The 20495-nt window shown below is 45.1% G+C and overlaps 1 protein-coding gene across 27 annotated transcripts in view; it reads left to right on the forward strand.

Annotated features, from left to right (window-relative positions):
* The window catches only part of AAK1 (AP2 associated kinase 1), an 85520-nt gene that overhangs the window by 23395 nt on the left and 41630 nt on the right, over positions 1–20495 (forward strand). For all 27 annotated transcript variants that reach the window (XM_056362921.1, XM_056362925.1, XM_056362926.1 and 24 more), the window contains exons 3-10: positions 3080–3198; positions 5273–5381; positions 7544–7686; positions 12914–13035; positions 14508–14589; positions 16560–16692; positions 17937–18040; positions 19029–19108. In XM_056362921.1, coding sequence (XP_056218896.1) covers positions 3080–3198; positions 5273–5381; positions 7544–7686; positions 12914–13035; positions 14508–14589; positions 16560–16692; positions 17937–18040; positions 19029–19108 — 892 coding nt within the window. The remainder of the gene's footprint in view (positions 1–3079; positions 3199–5272; positions 5382–7543; positions 7687–12913; positions 13036–14507; positions 14590–16559; positions 16693–17936; positions 18041–19028; positions 19109–20495) is intronic.

A 20495-nucleotide genomic window follows, 5' to 3' on the forward strand; every position in this document is an offset into this window, starting at 1 on the left:
TCAGTGGGAGTTTAATAACAAAGTAACCAAATTGGTAGGTGTGTTTGCAAACGAAGTAAGCTAGATGATTTTTGCACACCTTCCAGGTGTGGTGTCAGCAGCTGAAGTTTGCAGGAGTTAAAGGTAAGGGAGGGAAGGACGCTGACAACTCGGCAAATGTTGCAGGCTTCCTCTTCCTGGGACGCTCTCCACCTGACCTGTTCGTCTCTCGCTGCTCCACTTGGAAGATTCTTCAGGCCATGTTTCTGTCAGGTCCCTAAGTGTTGATGTTGCAGTTCTGTATCAGAAAGCATCAACTTAAGTTTCATTTTTTTAAAATATGTCTCTGCTTTGAGCCCTTGGGATGGTTTAGCTATGTTCTCTGTTGCACAGACTATTGTTTTCTTTGCCAGTTGTTCCTGGTAAGCAAAATAGCACGATGTGCTTATCCTAGTGAGTGGGCTCTAGGAGTGACTTTGTTAATTAGCACGGGATCCAGACTGCAGGAAAGGTGCCTTGCCTGGAACTTTGCTAATGAGACACTAGCACTTGCTCTGGAGGTACCAGTCCCACTTCAGCTGAAGGAAAAATTGAGAAAGAGGTCCTTGAATTTAGTGGGTCTTCTTATTTTTAAGAAGTTTAATTGATCTATTTTTGCTGCTCAGTTCGTGTTTCTTCCTGCTGAGCTTAGCACTGTAAACAGAGATACGGTATCGTGCTGGCCTCCAGGGCTGGCAGGAGGAGCTGTGGGAGGGGAGTGGAACCCCTGGAGACAGGGGGAGGCTTGTGATGGGTGATGTCTTTTGATTCCCAAAAAGTTTTGATGATGACTGAGACTCTGTAATAAAAAAAACCAACCACCGAACACTGGGATTTTGTTTGGTTTGTTTTTTTCTTCTGTGGTGTTTAATGTTTTCTCTAGATTTTATCTGTTGTCCTTGGAAATGTATAGGAAAAAAAAAGTCCGAACCTGATTTCTCCAATAATTTTAAAAAGCCTAATGTGTTTCATTAGAGTGCTCTCTTGCTTTTTTCAGTGTAGACATTCTTTGGGCTAAAGCGGGATGTGCAGCTTTGTTCCCCAGAAATGAGACAAATGTGGCTAGGGTAGAACAATAAGGCTACCGCTGCGGCTTGCCAAGTTCTTAAAAGTGGCTGGTAATTTGAGATCCTCAACTTGAGGGAGAGAGTTGGGGTTATTTTTGTGTCTAAATTTGAGTGCTACGAAGAAATGAGGCCCTCCAGAACTACAGGGGTTTTAAAACCCTTTCTGGCAGGAGTGAGCAGCATCTGTATGGCTTTGCTGCATCCCAGGGCCATGTCCCATTTTTCTGAATCTGAATATCCCTTTTGCAGCCTGGTTATAATTTTTAAGACCTTTAATTGAAGTCTTGACATGTATTTATTTATTTATTCTACTTTCTGTTGCATCTTTTTGCAACTTCTCTGGGGCTGCTACCAGTTGGTTCTGCTCCTAAAAGTCAATGGGGCTTCCTTGGAAAACCTGGTCTGGTTCCTATGGCAAACTATGATGTGTAAGACTAAGGTTTTTGCATGCTAAGAGGTATTTTTAACAGCTCTGGTGCTGACAGGCATGTCTTTGGGTGTGTAACTTCTGTGATTGTTTTGGAAGATGAGCTGTAATAGGTGCCATAAAAGCTGTTCGATAACAAATGGGGAGGGTTGTACTTTGAACACAGCAGTGTTGTCTGGTCATTTGCTCTTTTTCGTAGCAAAAATAAATCCTAGTTTTAGTAGAAGCTTCAGTGGGCCTTTTGGCTGTGGTGTTTGATTTGTTAACAACTTGTAAGCACCAGTTGTTGCAAGACTGGAGTTGTCAAATGCAACACTAAATTTTACCCAAACGTGGCTTTATTGCTTGTCACATTTCATTTACATGATGGGGAGAAACTCATTTAAGTGCTAGATAACCATTAGTAGTAATTATGTACAAGCATGTCAAATGTAACTATGTATCTATTGTTGATCTGATGGTTTCTGGCTGCTTGTAAAAATGGGATTCACCAAAGGGCTCCAACTCCTTTAAAATAAGTATTCTTTGGGATGTGACTAGCTTTTTTATGGTGTGTAACTACAGCTCTCGGTGTAGCGGGACTTCTGAAGGCTATGGCAGCACTGAATTGTAACGTTATCGAGCAGATTCTTTAGAAGTCCTTAAGCATAAAAGAAATGTGTGCTGTAATATGAGGTAACGGTTGGCAAATGAAGCTGTTGGGTTGTGACATCAACAGTGTTGTTGTGCTTCCCTTTTTACCGTTGTGCAGCGCTTCTTGGCTCCGTGCGACTTTTTGTTCTGATTCCTTCTGCTCTGCGGGAGCCAGGTGCGAAACTTTGATGCCTATATACCTCCATCCTCAATCAGCTTCCTATTTCAGTCCCAGGACTACAAATGTAAACCCCATAGGTTTAATGCATTTCTAACAGAGATGAAAAGCTTTCATCCTAAACAAGCATGTCCTGGGAGTCCTGACTTTACTAATAGCAGTGACCACAAAATGAATTGTAAGGTTTTTGTTGGGTTTTTTTTCTTTCTTCTTTTTTTTTTTTTTTAAAGTACTAACGTCAAACCATGTGTGGGGAAATGGGTTTCTTCTGCTTCTTGCACAAATCAGCTTTGTAATGTAACTTAGATGCTTCAGAAGTTGGGAAGCCTTTTAAGTTTAGGCCTTTGGTAATTCAGTGGATGATCTGTAGCTCTGGTTTCTGTCCAAGGCAACTGTTTATACTTCAGCTTTCTTCTTCATAATGGAAATTAATGGAACAACGAAGGTCTGTCTGGCAGGACGAGTAACCGGTGTAATTGCTGGGTTTATGGAGATGTTAAATGTTAACTTTGTTTCTGTTAGTTGAAGATTTGCCCCCTTGGATTCCTTTTAGTTCCCAGAAATAACTGTCTAGGCAGGGCTGAAAGCTCTTGAGCTGAGCAGATGGAAGGAGCACTCCCACCAGGGCTCTGTGGGGAAGGCACTCAGCACCTACCGACTGTACCCTGAAGGTCGATGGAGGCAGGGACAGGGTTGGAAGCAAGGGCCGAGAGGTTTCTTTGTTAATGAATAGGATGATTTTTGTGTCTTCTGCAGGTGGATTTGCGATAGTGTTTCTTGTGAGGACAAACAATGGGATGAAATGTGCCCTGAAGCGGATGTACGTCAATAATGAGTATGACTTGCAAGTCTGCAAAAGAGAAATCCAAATCATGGTAAGTCACCACTTTGTACTGGGGCCCCAGACTGGGCGTGGAGTGGTATGAGAGCCTGGTCATCTTCTGCCTGTGATCTGTGTGGCATCGTGTCACAAACTGTACCTTTTCTTAGCAAAACTGTCCTTTGGAAAGACCTAACTCCTGGAGTTACGTGACTATGTGAAAATCTCGTCTTGAATTACTTAAATAATTTCAGTGGAGAAGGAAAACGTGGTAGCTGGAAAAGCGTAGGAAATTTCAGGGAAATGAGGGGAGGAGAACACTCCTATATCAGCCCCACAACTTAATGGGAAAAGGAAGAGCTGAAGAGGTAAGTGTGGTTGGGGGTGTTAGACTTCAAAGTCTGACAGTCTTCAGTTCAGGGCTAAAGCCTTCAGCCATCTAGACTTCATCAGAAGAGGCTGATGATTCTGATACAACTGTCTCCAAACTCAAATCGGTGCAAGAATGGAAAACTTCCATCCTGAGATTAGAAGCTGTAGCGGTGCAAATGAATCTTTTGGGTTGGCATGAAGGCAGCCTTTGTATTGATGAGGTTGATGGAATGAACTGGTATCTGTGGGGCAGTTGCTGCCTAGGCTTTTGAAACTGGGAAGTATGTACAATAAGCACTGGAATGTTTCTCAAGTTGATTGAATACAAGGAGTTATATGATAGGATAGCTATTTTTAATAGCTGTTTTAAACTTAGCATCTCTAAACAAAGAAATAATGGAGGTGATTCAACTACATTTGCTTAGTCTCGTTGGGAGCCTGGTGACCGTGGGAAGTGCCACTTTCGTAGTTGTGTTCAAAGATACTGGGGAACATTTAGAGCAACTGCGAGGCGGGGAAGGAAATATAAAATCCTCATTCTGCTAATTTACAACACAAGGTATAGGTTTGGGGTAGATCATCTTCACGTCAGCAGCTCTTACCTGTGGCAATTGCAGGTGTGCTTTTTGAAGTAGCTTTTAATTACGTTAATAGCTTTTAAAGTTAACTTCTGGAGTTTGTGTGATAGTGCAGTGAAGCTTTTGGGCATGGTTTGTCATCACTGTGGCTAATGCTATTTGGGAGAAGTTGAGATTAGATTTTACATCAAAGGTTTTAGCTGTGCTCACGAAGCTTGTTTACTTGGATTTTACTTGCCAGGCTTTCCATTGTCTCTGTGTCTTTGGTGCCTCTTTGAAACGTGTGGCTAACTTGGAAAGTGAGGGTGGGAAGTATCCTTCTTGCTCGCCAGGTCCGCTTGTCCTGTACTGAATCTTATTTAACCATTAATCTTTGTCCTGAAGAACCAGTACGTCACTAAAAGGAAGTATTTCCTTCTCTTCTAGCTTTTGTACAGTAAGAAATTTTTTTTAAACTTAACTGCACTTTTTGCAGCCCTGCGGTGTTACGGTAGAATGTGGCCAGCAGAATCTTGATTTCTTTTACTGGTGAAGCTGAGCTGAGCATTGAACTAGACTGGCTGTCACACCTGGGAGTGGGTGTGAAGCTGGCAGTCCCAAAGAGAAGTGACTTTTCTCTGCAGGTTTAGTGTGAGTCATGGATAAGTCATTGATATGAGAATTTGTGGTTTAATCCATAGAGTTACTTAAAATAAGGTATTTCTAAAAGCAAGGTTAAAATTTATTTTATTACATTAGTGGGTTTTTTTGAGCATGTGAGGATTTGAGATGCTGTTTTCCAGCAGAAGAGTGGAAGGAGATGAGAAAAGTAAGCGCCACGTGTACTGTGCATGGGCTACCACAAAACATCTGCTCTGTTCTCCCCCCTACGTAAAGGAGGAGCAGCTCCAGGCAGCTTGGCCATCTAGGGGCACATGCAAAAATCTGGACTGATCGCTGAACAAGTTAGTTCATCAGGTTGGCTGTTTCTCAGCTTTGTCTCAAATCCTTCTGGAAGGAAACCAGATAGAGACAGAACTCAAGTTTGTTCAGGTTTTGCATGATGATTAATCCAAAGTGACGGAAACTTGCATCTGTACAGGAGAAGAACAGGGAAAGCTGTGTGGTGCAGAGGAACCAGGTTAAAATGTTGCTCGCTCTGTATCGTTGGTTTATGTTTTTAATTTATTTCTCTTGCAGCGGGATCTATCTGGCCACAAGAACATTGTCGGATACATCGATTCCAGTATAAATTCAGTAAGCAGTGGTGACGTGTGGGAAGTGCTGATACTAATGGACTTCTGTCGAGGTGAGTGTGGGCTCAAGGTATCATTCACTGGTAGATTTGTCCCCTTTCAGTGCTGACAGGGAACTTGCACAACATCTTCCTTTAAAAAAAACCAAACCTGTTCCTAGCCCTGGCCCTTTCTTGGCTACCAAGGGACGGTTCTGAACAAAGAAAGCAAAGCCAAAACTGGATGTGGAGAAGTGGATGATACATGAGGCTTTGCCCCTGCCCAGGGTGGTCCTGGATCCTTCTGTTGGAAAAGAGAACCTTTAAATATATATTGCTGTTTTCCAGAGGCTGGTCCACACAAGAAGTGGTTCTTCTAAAGCTGCCAGGCTGTGGAATTAAATTCTTCTTCACTTCATGTCATATTGCAAGCTTTTTTTCCACTCCAGCCTGACTTAGGATCATTCTGGAAGAAGCACAAAATAGATGATGTGAAGCCAGAAAGTATTCCTTTTACCTCTGGCCTTTTTGCTTGGCTGTCTCTAGCCAGACAGGCTCTTCCAGTCTTTTCCAGCTGTCCCAAAGCTTTGATCTCTTGTGGCTAGGATGTGTTGTTTGGAAAATGACGCATGTGCTGTGCTGAAATGCCTCTTGCAGGGTTAGTGTTAAGCACAAATAACGTTTTGGCCAGGTGACTTCCGAAGTCTGTGGCTGTTTTGGATGGTGGCAGCTGATGGAAACAGGTATTCTTGGGACTGCTTGGCTTTTAACAGAAGCCAGGTGCATTGTAGCAAGAGTGACTAGATGCTAAAATGCCTTGAAACGTGTACGGTATGGCTTTCTGTTGTGCCGTGCGTGCCCTCTTCGCTTGACGCAAGAATCTTGACTGACTTGCCTTGGGTTTGTTTGCTGGTAAAAGGAAGAACCTTACGTGTAGTTTTGCTGAAGGAATCATTATGTAAGCGCTCTGCAAGCTTCAACCTAAGGATCACAAGGACTGTTGTAAGAAATAAGCCTGGCAGTGCTAGTAAATCCGTACCGAGCTCCACGCTGCAGACCCTGCTGCGGAGGGGAGTACAAACCGTAGCAATTCAGAACGTGGTCCCTTCCAGCTGTGTTAGCCTCCCCTCTGTGCCGAATTTGGGGCCGATGGAGTAAAATCTAAGGTGTTTCCTTCCATCTGAAAGGAAGAGAGCTGCAAGGTGGTGTTTCTCACGTGGCTTGCTTTGGCCGGATGATCTGCTCGGCACACGCCTGCCTGTGGCTCCAGCATTCAGACTGAAGCACGGGAATTGCTGTTACACGTCGGATTTTTCCCTTGTGACTTTCCTTTTGTGTCAAACAGTTTCCAGACTAAGTCAGTGTGTCTTTGTGTGCAGAACTGCACTCACTTTGAGAGCAAAATGTTCGCAGCTGTACTATTTATTAAGCTGAACGTTTCTTTTATACCATGAAAATAAAGTTTTCCGACACTTGTGATGTGAAATGAATACAGTTTTGCTTTGCCAAAGGTTTGGGAAGAAGTGTTTTCCCTGTGTGCATAGGGTGTTTCGAGGGGGGAGGAACCGCTGTGTGGGTTATTTTGGAAAGGCTTTGACAGCAACAGAATCCCAAAGTTGAGGCAAATTCAGGACTTGCTCATGGAAAATTGCTTTTGTTTGTCTGGAGTTACCCTTGTTACAGATGGATTTTTAATTTTTTTTTTTTTTTTTTGGCCAGTCTGTGACTTTAGCCAGCCACTTAGTAGTGTGTGGGTTTTTTGAGTGTCTCCTTGTCTCGCTCCTCTTGCTTACAAAATAGTATGGCAAACTATTTTGTAGACTGCAGGTGCCCCAAATTCAGCTTTTTATTCCTCTAGTCTGGCAAAAAAGTCTTGAAGAAAGAAAAAAGATGTGGCTTAGTCAGAATTACGTTGGAGTGTTAATATGGCCAGGTGAGCACGGGCCATAGAAGCCAACTTGCTGCTCTGTTAAGCACTGCTGAAAGACAAGATGAGATGTAACGCCTGCCAGCAGGTACACAAAGCCCTCTGGGATTTAGGTGAGGAAATGAGAATGAAACAAGATGAGCAAGCAGATTGCAAAAAGCCTCTCGGGAAGGCTTGGTGTGAATTTTGAATTTGAACTCGTGATGGGGAGCAGACTAAGACAAGTTACACCTGGTAGGAGCGGGGCTTAGACCAGGCCAGACCTCGTTTTGCGTACCTGCTGTGATTCTGGGTGTTTGTTTCTCCTCAGGAGGTCAAGTGGTGAACCTCATGAACCAGCGCCTGCAGACGGGGTTCACGGAGAATGAGGTCCTGCAGATTTTCTGTGACACCTGTGAGGCTGTAGCCAGGTTGCACCAGTGTAAAACACCGATAATCCACAGGGATTTGAAGGTGAGTTGTGGACTCCAGTAATACGGCAGGGAGCGTGCATCCTCCGTAACGTGTCTGCTGCCCGTGCCATGGCAGGCGGGCTTTGAACACCGGCGCTGTGTTTCTTTTGTCAGTAATGAGGACAAATGGGCATAAATACCTCTCTCTATTGGAAGATAAAAAAAGTAATGAGCCTCTCATTGCTGCTTACCATATGTTTACCATCTATAGATCTACTTAAAAACCACAAATGTTTGTGAATAATTCTGTTTTGCACAGATGTGCCAGTACGCATCTGATGAATTATTCATGATGACTTTCTGCCACCTGAAACAATATTGATGTTATAAGGTAGTTCACAAAAAACATGCTGTAAATACAGTTCCTGGACCCACGTTAAAAGGGTCCCTCGGGAGATGCTGGCCTTGGGGCAGGAGTCGCCAGAAGCTTTTGAAACTGGCCTCTAACTCTCTGTTGACCATGAAAGTGCATTGTAAAACTCTATGTGCTTAGCTGGGAACAGAGCTAGGCCAGCGGGGAGAGCTTCTGAAAAATCCCATGCCTATAATCAAACAAACAAAAAGATGTTCGCTTTCCTCTCAACTAGCTCGTAAAATGCCTGAATAATATATTTGGCCAAGAAGGAGGCTCTTGTGTGCATTTGAAATTCAGATGTGCTTTGCGGGTCACAGGCTCTGTTTTCAGAGCCCTCGACAGATGTTTGTTTTTGTGCTGCTGGCCGTTGTTTTATAGGAGCAAAAGGCGCCACATGTGCCAGCGAGAGCCAGGTAGTGCAGGGGAAAAAGTCCTCGGGGTCTGGTATGGTTTAGGATGTTTCAAATGATTGTCACCCGCTGCTTAGTCAGTTTGAATATATGAAACAAGTCTGACATCTGTTTTTTCTCCAGTGAAACGTGTGGAGTCTTATCGGTTTGAGGCTCGTATTTAACGCTGCTAAGGGCTGTGGGCATCTCGCAGCAGCCTGTATAGGCAAGAAGAACTGGGGTGAGAGGATGAGGCTTAGGAACAGGAACCTCTCCAGTTGATATTGACCCCTGCAGTTACCTCTTTGGCAAATCCCTGGGGGGTTTTAATAAAGAGCAAGCGCATTGTGTGGCATGTGAATGAATTCTGGGACATCTGTGATGGATTAGGGAGTTGATCTTGAGCGTTACTTTCCACAGACTTGCATTTGAAATGAACTGTTACGATCGGATGTCCAGCCCTCTATTGCATGCTTAAATCGGTAAAGTTTTTGCAAGACCTGGCTCTTGGTTGGTAAGCTGTGCCCAAGGTCAGAGAGTTGGCTCTTCTCTGCTTTGAGACATGTTTCCCAGTTAAATATTGTAGTATTTCTGTGGTGATGACCTCTGGAGTGCTGATCACAGTTGGAGATCTAACATGGAATTGATAACTTAGATACATTTTGACTTGACTTGAGTTCAAATTGAATGATGCCAACGGGGAGCTCCAATTCCAAGAGAGATTAAGGGCCAGAGAAGTTTTGTACAAGTTCTGAGTGTGAGGAGAAGCATCCATCGGGTCCGTGTTTTGCTGGGGTGAACGCAACCCAGTTGAAGAGCGGGCAGATGTTGACTCTGTAGGCAGCTGCATGAGGACTGGAGGCTTTTCTTGCCTTCCAGCTCTTTGATGTTGAAGGTTCCTGCCCAGAGAGCTCTGCCAGCAGGAGCTGTGTGAATAATCTTTAAGCCCTTTCAGACAAACGCAGCTGGATTAGTTTCAGCGGCCTGTGGCTGTGATTTTGAATTGACCCAAGAGGCTTTTCCTGAAGCAGCACAACCTCCTGTTGGCACAGTCTCGAACTGGTGGGAAGTGACCAACAGCTGGGGACAACAGCGGATGTTTCGCTGTGAATGAATAAAGGCCACGAAAAAGAGAGTATGTCACCCCTCTGGGTGTGTGTTAAGGTGTTCCTTCCTGATCTGATGGTTAACTCTCAGGTGTCCCTGTGTGCTTACGTCCGCACGATGCGCTGTATGCGGCGTGATGTTTAGTTTCGTGTGCTTTGATCGAACGCCACAGAACTAGGCGTATATTGATGCTACTTTTTCCTAAAAATTAGGAAGCCCCTCGTGCTGCCTCTGCCCCAGTTAGGACCCCTGGGGAGGCAGTGTAACTCTATGGGCAGTAGGCTTGCCTTGCCAGGTTACGGTTGCTTGCTCATTCTTGCAGAGATTTTCCTCACCCCCAGGGTTTGTAGGTCATTGCTGCTGCAGGGCATTCCCGGAAAAGTTTGTCTTTTGTCCTCCTATTTCTGGAGGAAGAACATTTCCTGTTATCTGTAGGTTAGGCCTTTTAACAGCGAAGAACAAATGACCAAACCTCCTTCTGGCTATCTGTGTGCTGGCTGTGAAGTCTCTGCTTCGAAGTTGGAATCTATGCAGAGAAACTATAACTGTCAGACCCCAGAGCTTGTAGGGTTTAGCGAGGTGGAGGGAGGGGGAAATCTCTCTAGGGCTGATGATAACAATCTACACAACTACTCTATGCCTAGTGGCAGTTCGTCTAACTTGTTTTATATTGAAGCTTGTCTTGCCAGTCTCACATCCTGTAACTTGTGTTGTTCAAAGCACCACCTTAGAGCTAACTTTGATTTTTACAGCTCGGAGCTTTCTGCAGTGAGAGGTCTCCTGTTTCTGCCTGCGGTGCTTCTGCTAGTCTGAATCCATCTGGTTCCAGGAGTAGGTGACTGGCTTGCAGATGAGTGGCTGGTTTTTCTTGTAGTAGACACACAGCAGGAGACGCCAAAATACTGTCAGTCAACCCAGAGGATGCTGTTGATCAAAACATCCTTCTCCTTTCCTTTCCCTACTTTTGAAGTAACCAGAAGGTTGTGTTCTCATGTTAAGGATTTAGCTTCTCTCGCTTTCATTTTAGCAGCAGTCCGCCCAGCGTTGTGCTTCTCTGTGGTGTGGTAAGACAGTCAGGCTCTGCTGCTGTTACCTCACAGTCTTCCATCACCCTTCTTTGTAATGCCAAGTCTTGCCCCCATGCCACCAACAAGCCTTTGTCTGGCATTTGTTTGGATGGATTTGTGTTTGGAGTGTGATATGTAAAATTATTCAGTCCTCTAATGCTAAACCCTTGTATCCACCATGTTTAGAATATGCCTGTGCCAAAATCAGTTAGTGCTCTTAGGCGTCACATTGCATTTGTTTCTTTGCTATGAAACACAAAATACATTTTCAAATGTAAATAGTGAATGGTGCCAGGGGAGAGAGGGAAGTTGAAACATCTCTAGAGACCTGAAGGGGCTGGAAACAGTCAGAAAGTGCACCTCGGTTATGCATCCCTCCCAAATCACTACCTGAACTCAGACAGACTGGCCTTAGAAGCCATTGCTCTCACACGAGGATAATGTGTGTGGATTTCACTAGTTAAAGCTTTATTCCTTATCCCTTGATCTTACGTGTCTGTGCATTGTTTTTACAACTTTACTTATGGTTTTAGCAAAGAAAGGCATTTGTTTTGGAGGATAAACACAGAAGCTAGCTACGTTCACTAACAAAGCTTAAAGCAACTTATTCCCTTAATGAATTTTGTTTGGGGTCTAAATCTGACTTTGTGTTGGGCATGTCAGAGGCTGCAGCCGGAGTTGTAAGTGCCGAAAACAGGATTGCAGCTTTCTGAGTGTTTGACTGGCAGAAGGCACCTCCATGGCTTTTTAAAAAAAAAAGATAGTTTTCTCTGGCCTGGCAGTCCATAGCAGGTACTTTGTTTTGCTGTATTTCTTTTTTCTGGTGTGGTTTTTTTTTTTTTTTTTTTTTCCTGGAAGTTACTGAACAAAGTCTGGTTGCTGGATTGTCTAGTGCTGATGTGTGACAAAACTTGCAGGATGCTTCAGTGAGAAGTCACCTCAGACTTCTCAGCCAGATAACGTGGAAGGACTCTTCTGGAAATGTTTGACAAGTATTTGCAGGGAGTAGGGAACAGCGCTGTCAGTGTTGATCTGCTAGGGAGAACATCTGTGTGCAATGCTTTATTCAAAGCAGATGGATAGCAGAGGGGGGAAGGGGGGTTGTTTAACCCTTGGTTTCAAGCCAGCGTTTCCCCCCTCAGCTGCTCTAATTTGGCTGCATTTTCTGATGCTTAAAATGCTGATTCCTTCTTTTTCTTTCCTTCTTGTAAAGATGATCCTTGATGAGGAGGTCTACTTCCAAAAGATTTTGTTAGCGACATTTATATGGTGATTTTTTGAAATACATGAGCAATATGCTTTCTCAATATTGTATTTGAGCGTTTAACATTGACTGAAGAGGGATACATTAAAATTTGTCTGCGTTCCCTTGAGAGAACATGCCATTAATGCCACTGTACAGATGAGGAGCTGGAATACAGGGATCCTTTGCCAAAGCAAAGAGCTGAACCCAGGTTTTTCCACATCTTCCATTGGCGTTGAAACATTTAGACAGCTTTCTTAGGTTGGATGCAAGCTAGCTTTTTTGAAAATGCATGATTAAGGGTGAGTGTTTAGGGGAAAGGCAGTGACTGTTGTTTATGTATTTTTTCAGCTATCCCAGGTATTTGTTATCTGATCCAAGCTACCAAATTCTATTTGAAAGAAAGGGGTCGTCCTCCCAGCAGCCTGGAGGAGCCTCTGCGGATCCAGCTGCTGTTTAGGGCATGTGGGGTACCAGACACGTCCTGGTAACAAGCAGCTGGAGTGTGACCATGAGCTGAGGTTTCTTTTGAGGGAGGCCCGAAGTGACAGGTGACATGCAGGCAAAGAACCGGAGGTGTATTCTGATAGCATAAAGTATGGAAGCGTGTGTGCTGTCATCCATTTGCCTCCTCTCCTCTGCACGTGAGACAGGGAGGAGTGGGGGCCCTTTGTAAAGCTGTGGGTGGCTTGTATCGGCTGTCCCGAGCTGAGATGCCAGGCTGTGGGTCATAACAGCTCGGGGAAGTTGAGTGCTAAAGACGCCGAGACACAGTTCTTGTCCTGAAGCACGTGGTAGTCTTAGCAGAGACAAGGTAATGTGCTTGCAAAAGGAGGAGGGAGAGGTGGCAGGGTGGAGGCAGTGTTACAACAATGCTTCCATGATTTGACTTCTATTTTAGGAGATGTGACAGAGTTTTGATGCCTATTTTCTTTGCTGTCATGTTACGCTTTTATATCAGACATGTCTGTCATGTCTTCAGGCACTGAAACCTCCTGGCTTTCCTCTAAAGAACGCAAATGGTTTTTTTGTCTGAGTGATGCTGTATTTGTCTGTGATGCTTGTAGGTTGAAAACATCCTGCTGCACGATCGTGGCCACTATGTCCTGTGTGACTTTGGAAGTGCTACTAACAAATTCCAGAACCCTCAAACAGAAGGGGTGAATGCGGTAGAGGAGGAGATCAAAAAGTAAGTGTGCTTTTCCTTTTCAACTTGAACGTAGTTTGTATTTGAAGGGTAATTATTTTTTTTCCTTGTAATGGGAACTACGTTTTACTCGGGCCTGTTGCAGCAGATGGGATGCTGCTGCACAGAACTGTCTGCTGCAGGTAAATAAGTGCCTGGGGGAAGGCAAAACAATAAATTGAGCTTGATGTAATTGCTGGGGACCTGAAAGGCTGAGCGTACTAATGCAGAGAAGTTGCCCACCTTGATGAGGTAGTGACATGTTCTGTTATCTATGGGGCCACTTTATCTCTGTCCTTCATCTATCTCGGCTTCTTTGAACTGCAGTACAGCAGATGACAAAATTCCCTGTCCTCCACGAGCCGCTTGTCATAAATCCTTGCAGTGACTAAGGGGATGTATGGCCCGACTCCTCAGCTCCTCATAGAAAATGTAAGGTCCTTGAGGCGTTTCATCTGGCTCCTTCCCTTGCCCCATGCGTGACCGGCAATAGTGCGGCTAGGTGCACTTTAAAAAAGGGAACTTAGCTGGCAGTTCAGGAGGACCTAGATCGGGAATGCAGCAGGCTCCAGGTCCTTGGTCTTGCTTTAGTTTTAACAGCATCACTGCTGCAAACTTTCCAGGTCTGCTAGTACAATATTCTGGCTAGAAAACAGCATGTTAGAAATGTGTGCAGGTGCCTCCGTTTTGTTAGGAGTCAGTGACACCTGCATGGGTTTCCTAGGCTTGACTGAAGTTTTTGGAGTGCTCCTGGTCTGGCTTTGCAGTCCCTTTGGAATGCCCTTTCTGCACACTTATTAACAAGCCTACAAAACCTGTGCCGTTAGCAGCGCTTTCTTGTGATCGGGGTAAACAGCATGCAAGGTGCCACAGCAGAAACTATAGACCTACTGATAGGAAATCTTATCATAAGAGTCTCTTAAACAGTGGTGCAGCTTCCAGCTGTTCTGTTTGTAGCGATTTGTTAAAATGAGGCAGATTCTAGCCGTACGTTGAGGTATAAAATAACCTTCCCCTCGTTTACAATGACTCTGAGCAGGAGTCCTGGTATGGAAGTATCTTTATTAGGAGCCGCGTATCCAGTTACAATCTTTGTAATACTGTTGGCCAAAGCCCCAGCAGTGAGGACATTGCTGAGGACATTTGACTACTGACCTTGTTAATACTCTGAATCCTTGAATATTTCTGTTCCAGTTCTTAAAATGACTGTACAGTTTTCTGAGTAAATTGCCTGCTTGAGAAAGGATCTTGGTTACTGCTTTGGTTTCACAGGGCAGTTTGCGGCGGTTAGTATTGTGAGAGGTATGTAGCAGATGCTGTTGTTAAAAGATTTTTTCCAATAGATTATAGTCTTTAGTATCTCTTTCCCTAAAATGACTAGGGAAAGAGTGAATTTTGAATTATTTGGAAGCGTGACATAGTGAAAATGCATTTGATACCCATTTCGAACTCACTGATAGATCTTTCTGCCACAGGTACACTACGTTATCCTATAGAGCACCCGAAATGGTCAACCTGTATAGTGGCAAACTTATTACTACAAAAGCAGACATATGGGTATGTATAAAAACTGCTTAACATCATACAACCAGACTGCAGCTTGTTTTCATTACCATAATGACAGGGTAACTTTCTAGCTGGGGCTAACCTTGTTTTCTTTAAGAGACTGGACAGTTTCTGAATAAAGAGTTCCTCTGCTTGACGTTTCTGATGAGTTACTGCTGAGCAGGATGGCTTGTGGATAAAACACGCATGCTTCTTTGCATGCTGACTTGCCATTTGGTTTAAATTAAGCGATGTATGAAATTCTGGGGTTGAACAGCGCAAACCTGATTTTGTATCTTAAGAGTTAAACCAGAAAATCTAGTGTATTGTGACTCCTTGTGCCTGGGTTGGGTTGCAAGCGTGTCAAATTAGAGTTTAGAAGAAAGCTGGGAAAGCAGACCTTCCAGGAGCAACAGTATGCTTGTCCTCGACAGTGTAACACAGGTCTGAGTTGTCAAACCTCACCCAAGACCAAGCTTTTGCACTGCTGTTTCTAACCATCGGTGCAATCTTGCCGTGCTTTTTGTGTTGAGAGCAACATGCAACTGTTGGGTAACCCATCACTGGCTAACCTGACCAAGGATGGAAGGCTTCCCTTTAGCTGGGATGGGCATGAAAAAGTCTGTGCCATGTGTAGTGGCAATTCAGCAAATGGGGTGTGTTTGAAAGGCTAATCCAGAGGATGTTTGTGTGGCTTCTGAAGCCCTGAGCTAGCAAGTAATGAGGCAGAAGCAGCGTAAGGAGAGTTTTAATGTGTCCTCAATAGCTGTGCATATGCATATACAAGAGGGAAAATTGCTGGCGTGACATCTGCTGGAAGGAGTCTCCTGTTTTCTCTGAACTCAGCTCAGCGTCAGGAAAACAGCTCTGTGGGGCTTTGCTCCTCCGAGTTCAGCAGGAGGTTTGTAGACCCAGGCCCTGTACCCGTGTGGGGTCGCTCGCCGTGGTGGTGGGGACCTGGAGAGGGGGGAAGGTCACAGCTGTAACAGCGTGAGAAGATTGTCAGGGCCTCAAAGGCAGCCAGAGGAGAGCCTAGGATGTGCGCTCGTTCCTGTGATAATGGGGAAAGGCGGAGACCCCGAGGCTCTCCTGTTCCTGGCGCGGGAGGAATTCTGTTCTGCTGACCTGCTGGGTGTTTCCAAACCAGTGTGTGGGGGTGTGCGCGGTGGGAGCTCAACTTCAAGGCCTCTTGCAGGGCTTGTTCTGCTGGAAACCTCACTTTTCCCTAAATCTTACCGAGGTTATTTTAAACTAGAGTGCAACTGAATTGTGAAATCCTATGACAAAAGATGAAGCCAATGATGAGTTGCTTAGGATTAGGAAATGTTTCCCACTCTCCCCTCTGAGATGGTGGGAGTGTTTCATAATTAGCCTTTTGTGCAAAACGTGTATTTTCTTTTGAAATAGGCGGTGGTTCTTGCTGTCAAAAGCGGCATGGAAATAGATGGAAGGGTGCTATAACCTGGTGGCCTGCAGACTTACCTCTGTATCTCTCCCTGGTACTTATTTATAACGGCTGAAAGGATGTTTGAACTTAACCTTGGAAGCAGTGTGGATTTTTCTTTGTCAGAATAAATGCGTTAAGGATCATGGTTACCATTTAATTTTGCTGTTAGTTTGCTTTTTCCTCCCAGTATGTGGCAGAAACGTGCTTGGCCTGTTTCATGACGTGAAGGGCCTCACCACGCGTAGTGGCATGTGGTGCTGTGGGGGGGGTGGCGATCCCCCTGCGATTCCCCCAGATGACAGTATCTCAGCCGAACGAGGGAGAGCTCTTACGTGTTTACCTTCCCGTGTAACTGTGCTTGTTTTCACGTTGATCGCAGGGATGTTAAAACGTTGGCCTGATGTCACACGGGACCTGTGTAGTAAAACAAGCTGGAGGACTCCACTCTCCCTGTTCTCTGCAGTGGTGCTTGGATCGTACCGTGCCCTGCTTTGCTTCGGTTTGCTAAATTCTTTGCTCTGTTCTCTCCCTGTAGGCCCTTGGCTGTTTACTGTACAAGCTGTGTTACTTCACCTTGCCATTTGGGGAGAGTCAGGTGGCAATCTGCGATGGCAATTTCACCATTCCAGATAATTCTCGGCACTCGCAAGACATGCACTGCCTCATCCGTGAGTGTCTCTGACAGTGGCATGATCGACTTCCATGGAACTGTAAAAATAGCGTGTTTTGTGTTTTGTGCTTACCTTCCCTGCTCCTACAGTAAAACCGCTGGAGTTGCTTTTCTTTTAAGAGCCTTGCTTGAGCGTGTAGGGGTGGTTAAAGTGATCTTTTAGTAGCTTAGGAGATGACTCTTCGAAAGACAGTTATGACAAAGAGATTCCTGTTTGGCTGGCGGTGGTGCGCTCGGTGGAAAGGCAGGAAAACAGACAACCGTTCGGTTTGAGAGTCCTACAGAAACTTGCACAATAAGCCTATTTATGCAGAAACGTATTTCTTCAGTAATAAATCTATTTGGATAAGGAACTGAAAAAAGAACCACAGTGACTTAGACTAGCGATAAGAATTCATCTTCTGTGAATTGAGAAACAGAACTGAAATGATTTATAAATAGCCTGCTGACTTAGAGTGAATGTGTAATTAAGGGTACAATGCACTACTCTTGGCAAAGCTGGGGCAGCTCTCTTGTTTTCAGCACAGCATTTGATCACTTTTTTTTTTTTCCTAGCCACAATCTTGACTAACACAGAGTTGGATGTGTTTGCAGAGCAGCCTGGTATTTTCTTTGCTTATGCGGTGGTTTACGTGCAGCGGTATGTGCTGCTGTCTGCCTTCCTGCCCCACGGGCACGCCAGGGTTGGATCGAGCTCTTTTCCTGCATGTTCCCTTGGAAATGCAGAAGTTGAAACCAGTGCTGTTCCCTGACCTGGCTGGCTGCGTTTCCCCTCCTTGCCCTAAAGCCTTTGATGGTGGCTACAGATTGTTCGTAGCCGTGTTGGAAAATACGCCCCAGTCCAGCCTGACTCTGTCTCGCCCCTTTCTCAGCGAAGCCTGGTGGCCAGCTCAGCCCTGCTGACCGCCTGAAAGAGGCAGGGCACCCCGGTAACATCTGGGTGTACCAAATGTGTAGAATCCTGCAATGGTTTGGGTGGGAAGGGACCCTCAAAGGCCATCCAGTCCAACCTCCTGCCCTGAGCAGGGGTCTTCAGCTCGGTCAGGTTGCTGTGAGCCCCGTCCAACCTGACCTTGGGTGTTCCCAGGGATGGGGCACCCACCCCCGCTGTGGGCAGCCTGTGCCAGTGCCTCGCCGCCCCCACAAACCATTTCTTCCCAGTATGTAGCCTGATCCGCTGCCACAATCGGCCTGCGTGAATCTCTCCTATTGCTCTGATCTTCGCATCTCTGTCTTTTAAAGGGTATATGCTTGAGCCAGACCCTGATAAGAGACCCGATATTTATCAGGTCTCCTACTTTGCATTCAAATTGGCAAAGAAGGAGTGCCCAGTCCAGAACGTCCAGGTGAGTAGCGAAGGAGTAGGTTGATGCGGGGCGTTGTGGGACGGGACTGGGGGTGGCAATTGCTGAACATTGCGCATCCGGCTGTATTCGGCCAGTTGTTCCCCTGTTCTGTAGTTAGTGTGGTTTTGGTTTTGGGGTTTGGTTTTTTTGGCGTGTGTGTCTTATTTGTTTTTTTGGGGGGGTTGGTTTGGGTTTTTTTTTTTTTAGTTTTTTTTTTTAATTGCAGTGCTGTTTGGGATGGGTTTTTATTTGGGGGGAGGTCGGGGCAGGAATCAGGGTTTTGATTCTTACATTGTTTATTTCTGTTCGTCCGTGATTTACGTCCTCGCCCAGTTACCGGCTTGAGGCCAGCCAAGAGATCTTATACATATGAACACGGAAAATTAGGCCATGCTTGTGAAACAGATTTGATTTCCAGGCACATTCATTATAGCGTGTGTAACTTGTGCCGCAGTCGGTTTTAAACACCGCGGTTTTGTGTCTGCCGTCTGGCTGGGACTAACCAACTTGCATTTGAACTACATCAGACCTTACACAGCCATCTGCCCCTTCTCAGTGCATCTTTATAGACCTCAACTGGTTTTGGTTTTTTCCTCCCCCCACCCCGTGTTCAGGTGGTCTTTATGAGCAAGATATGGTTTGGTACTAGTATGTCTGTATTTTTTTTATAGCAATATTAATAAGTATTATTGCTGTTGTCCCCAGGCTGTCTTAAAAATACCCAGGTTGTGCTATGGAGCTTTGTGTTCAGATTCCACATGTAGTAAATGATCAAAAAGCTGACCTGTGTTTTTCCACTGTAAAGACTCTCCCAAAATTGTCTCTTCATTACAATAACGTTGAGGGGTTTGTCCCGTGTCCAGTACGAGGAATAATATCTTTGGGGGATCCCGCAATCTCCCTGTTTCATTGTGATGCTTTTGCAAAGTATTTCTGACTCTGTTTTCTGCCCTCAAAATACAAAATTCGGTGGTTTGGGGATCTGCAGAACTCTCCCATCCCTTCTAAACTCCCAGACCCGGTTAAAGCAAGTGAAGCTGCTGCAAAGAAGAGTCAACCAAAGGCCAGGTAACCACATCTGCGCTATGCTCAGCCCTCTCTTTTTATTGTCTGTTGTCTTTCTGCTCTTTGTTAGGAAGGATGCTTGGTATATTTAGCTGCTTCCTTGTGGGCTTACATTTACACGTGGAGACAGACATTGCAGTCCTGAGGCTTCTGCTTGAACAACATAAATAACCATTGATCTCATTGATCTGAAAGGCAGAAATTGCGGATGTCAGGGGAAATTTTTCTGCTTGGGGGGGTGGGACTTGGGCCATGCTCAGCATGACTCAACAGCTAGGCTTTTTGTACCAAAGACATTGCTTGACAGCAGCACTTGGAAGTTCGTATACTGAGATGAATCTAGTGTGTCATCCGTCTGGAGGCAGGACCCCGAATACCTGAGAGCAAAGTCAGGAGAAAGTCTACAGCTGGCCTGCAGTGGGCCTGGAATCGGCCCAAAGAGCACAGGTCTGCTGAGAAACTGCATCGGGCACCATTGCTGTTCGAGTTTGACCCTTGGCAGGTGATAACCCGATCCAGTAATTACTGTACAAAATTGCTGTGATTTCTGCAGAGTCCTGTAATTTTTTCGGGGGGGGGACGACATGACACGAAAGCCCAAGCAGTTTCCATCTGAAGAGCCCAATTAGTGGGGAAACCACTGCACTGCTGTGGGGTTTTTTTTCTTCTGCTGCTGCTGCTTGCTCTGCTTATGATACTGTAATTGCAGCTTCTAAATTCTGTTGGACAAAGCTTGTATGTTAATTTTACTGCATAGTGAGCAGTACTGCAGCAAGCACTCCAAACCCAGCAGTTTTCTTCAGGCTCTGAAACAGGGCATCTCTCCTCCTGCCTGTCAGTCCCAGGGGCCTGCTTGGTTTGTTTTTGTAACCGAGAGTGCCGTTACTCTCGCAGTAGTTGAACATCTTGGTATCTAAACAAGCAAATGTATCCACAGAAGGGCAGGGTGGTGTCTGGCTGCTTGGCTCTGTTGCTGTGGCTTTTGGGAGCTCAGTAAGCAGGGGTCTGAAGAGGTCCAATGATTCTGGGGTGGATGTACTAGAGTTAAGTTACATCTAAAAATGCCGGTTTAGACAACTCTGCCCAAAGGTACCAGCTGCTCTTAAGGTCATTTGTTAGGCCCTTCATTTGTTCATCCAGAACTCTTTAAGTGGATGTAAACAATACGCTGCAGCAGATACTTAAATGAGCTGAGTGATTTTGACAAGTTCCAGCTGTCCATCCAGACAGAAGATGTCACAACTGGCAAAGAAGACAAAATGATAAGTGTTGGATTAATTGTTGTGAATGCATCTAAGTTTTACTGGAAAGAGTGACCTGTGTCTGGATGCCCGCAAGCATTTCACCTTGATCAGTCACATGCTGTTAAAGTATGGCTGAGTTTTTAAAC

This window comes from Falco biarmicus, chromosome 18 (assembly GCF_023638135.1).
Source record: "Falco biarmicus isolate bFalBia1 chromosome 18, bFalBia1.pri, whole genome shotgun sequence".
Classification (NCBI taxonomy): Eukaryota; Metazoa; Chordata; class Aves; order Falconiformes; family Falconidae; genus Falco; species Falco biarmicus.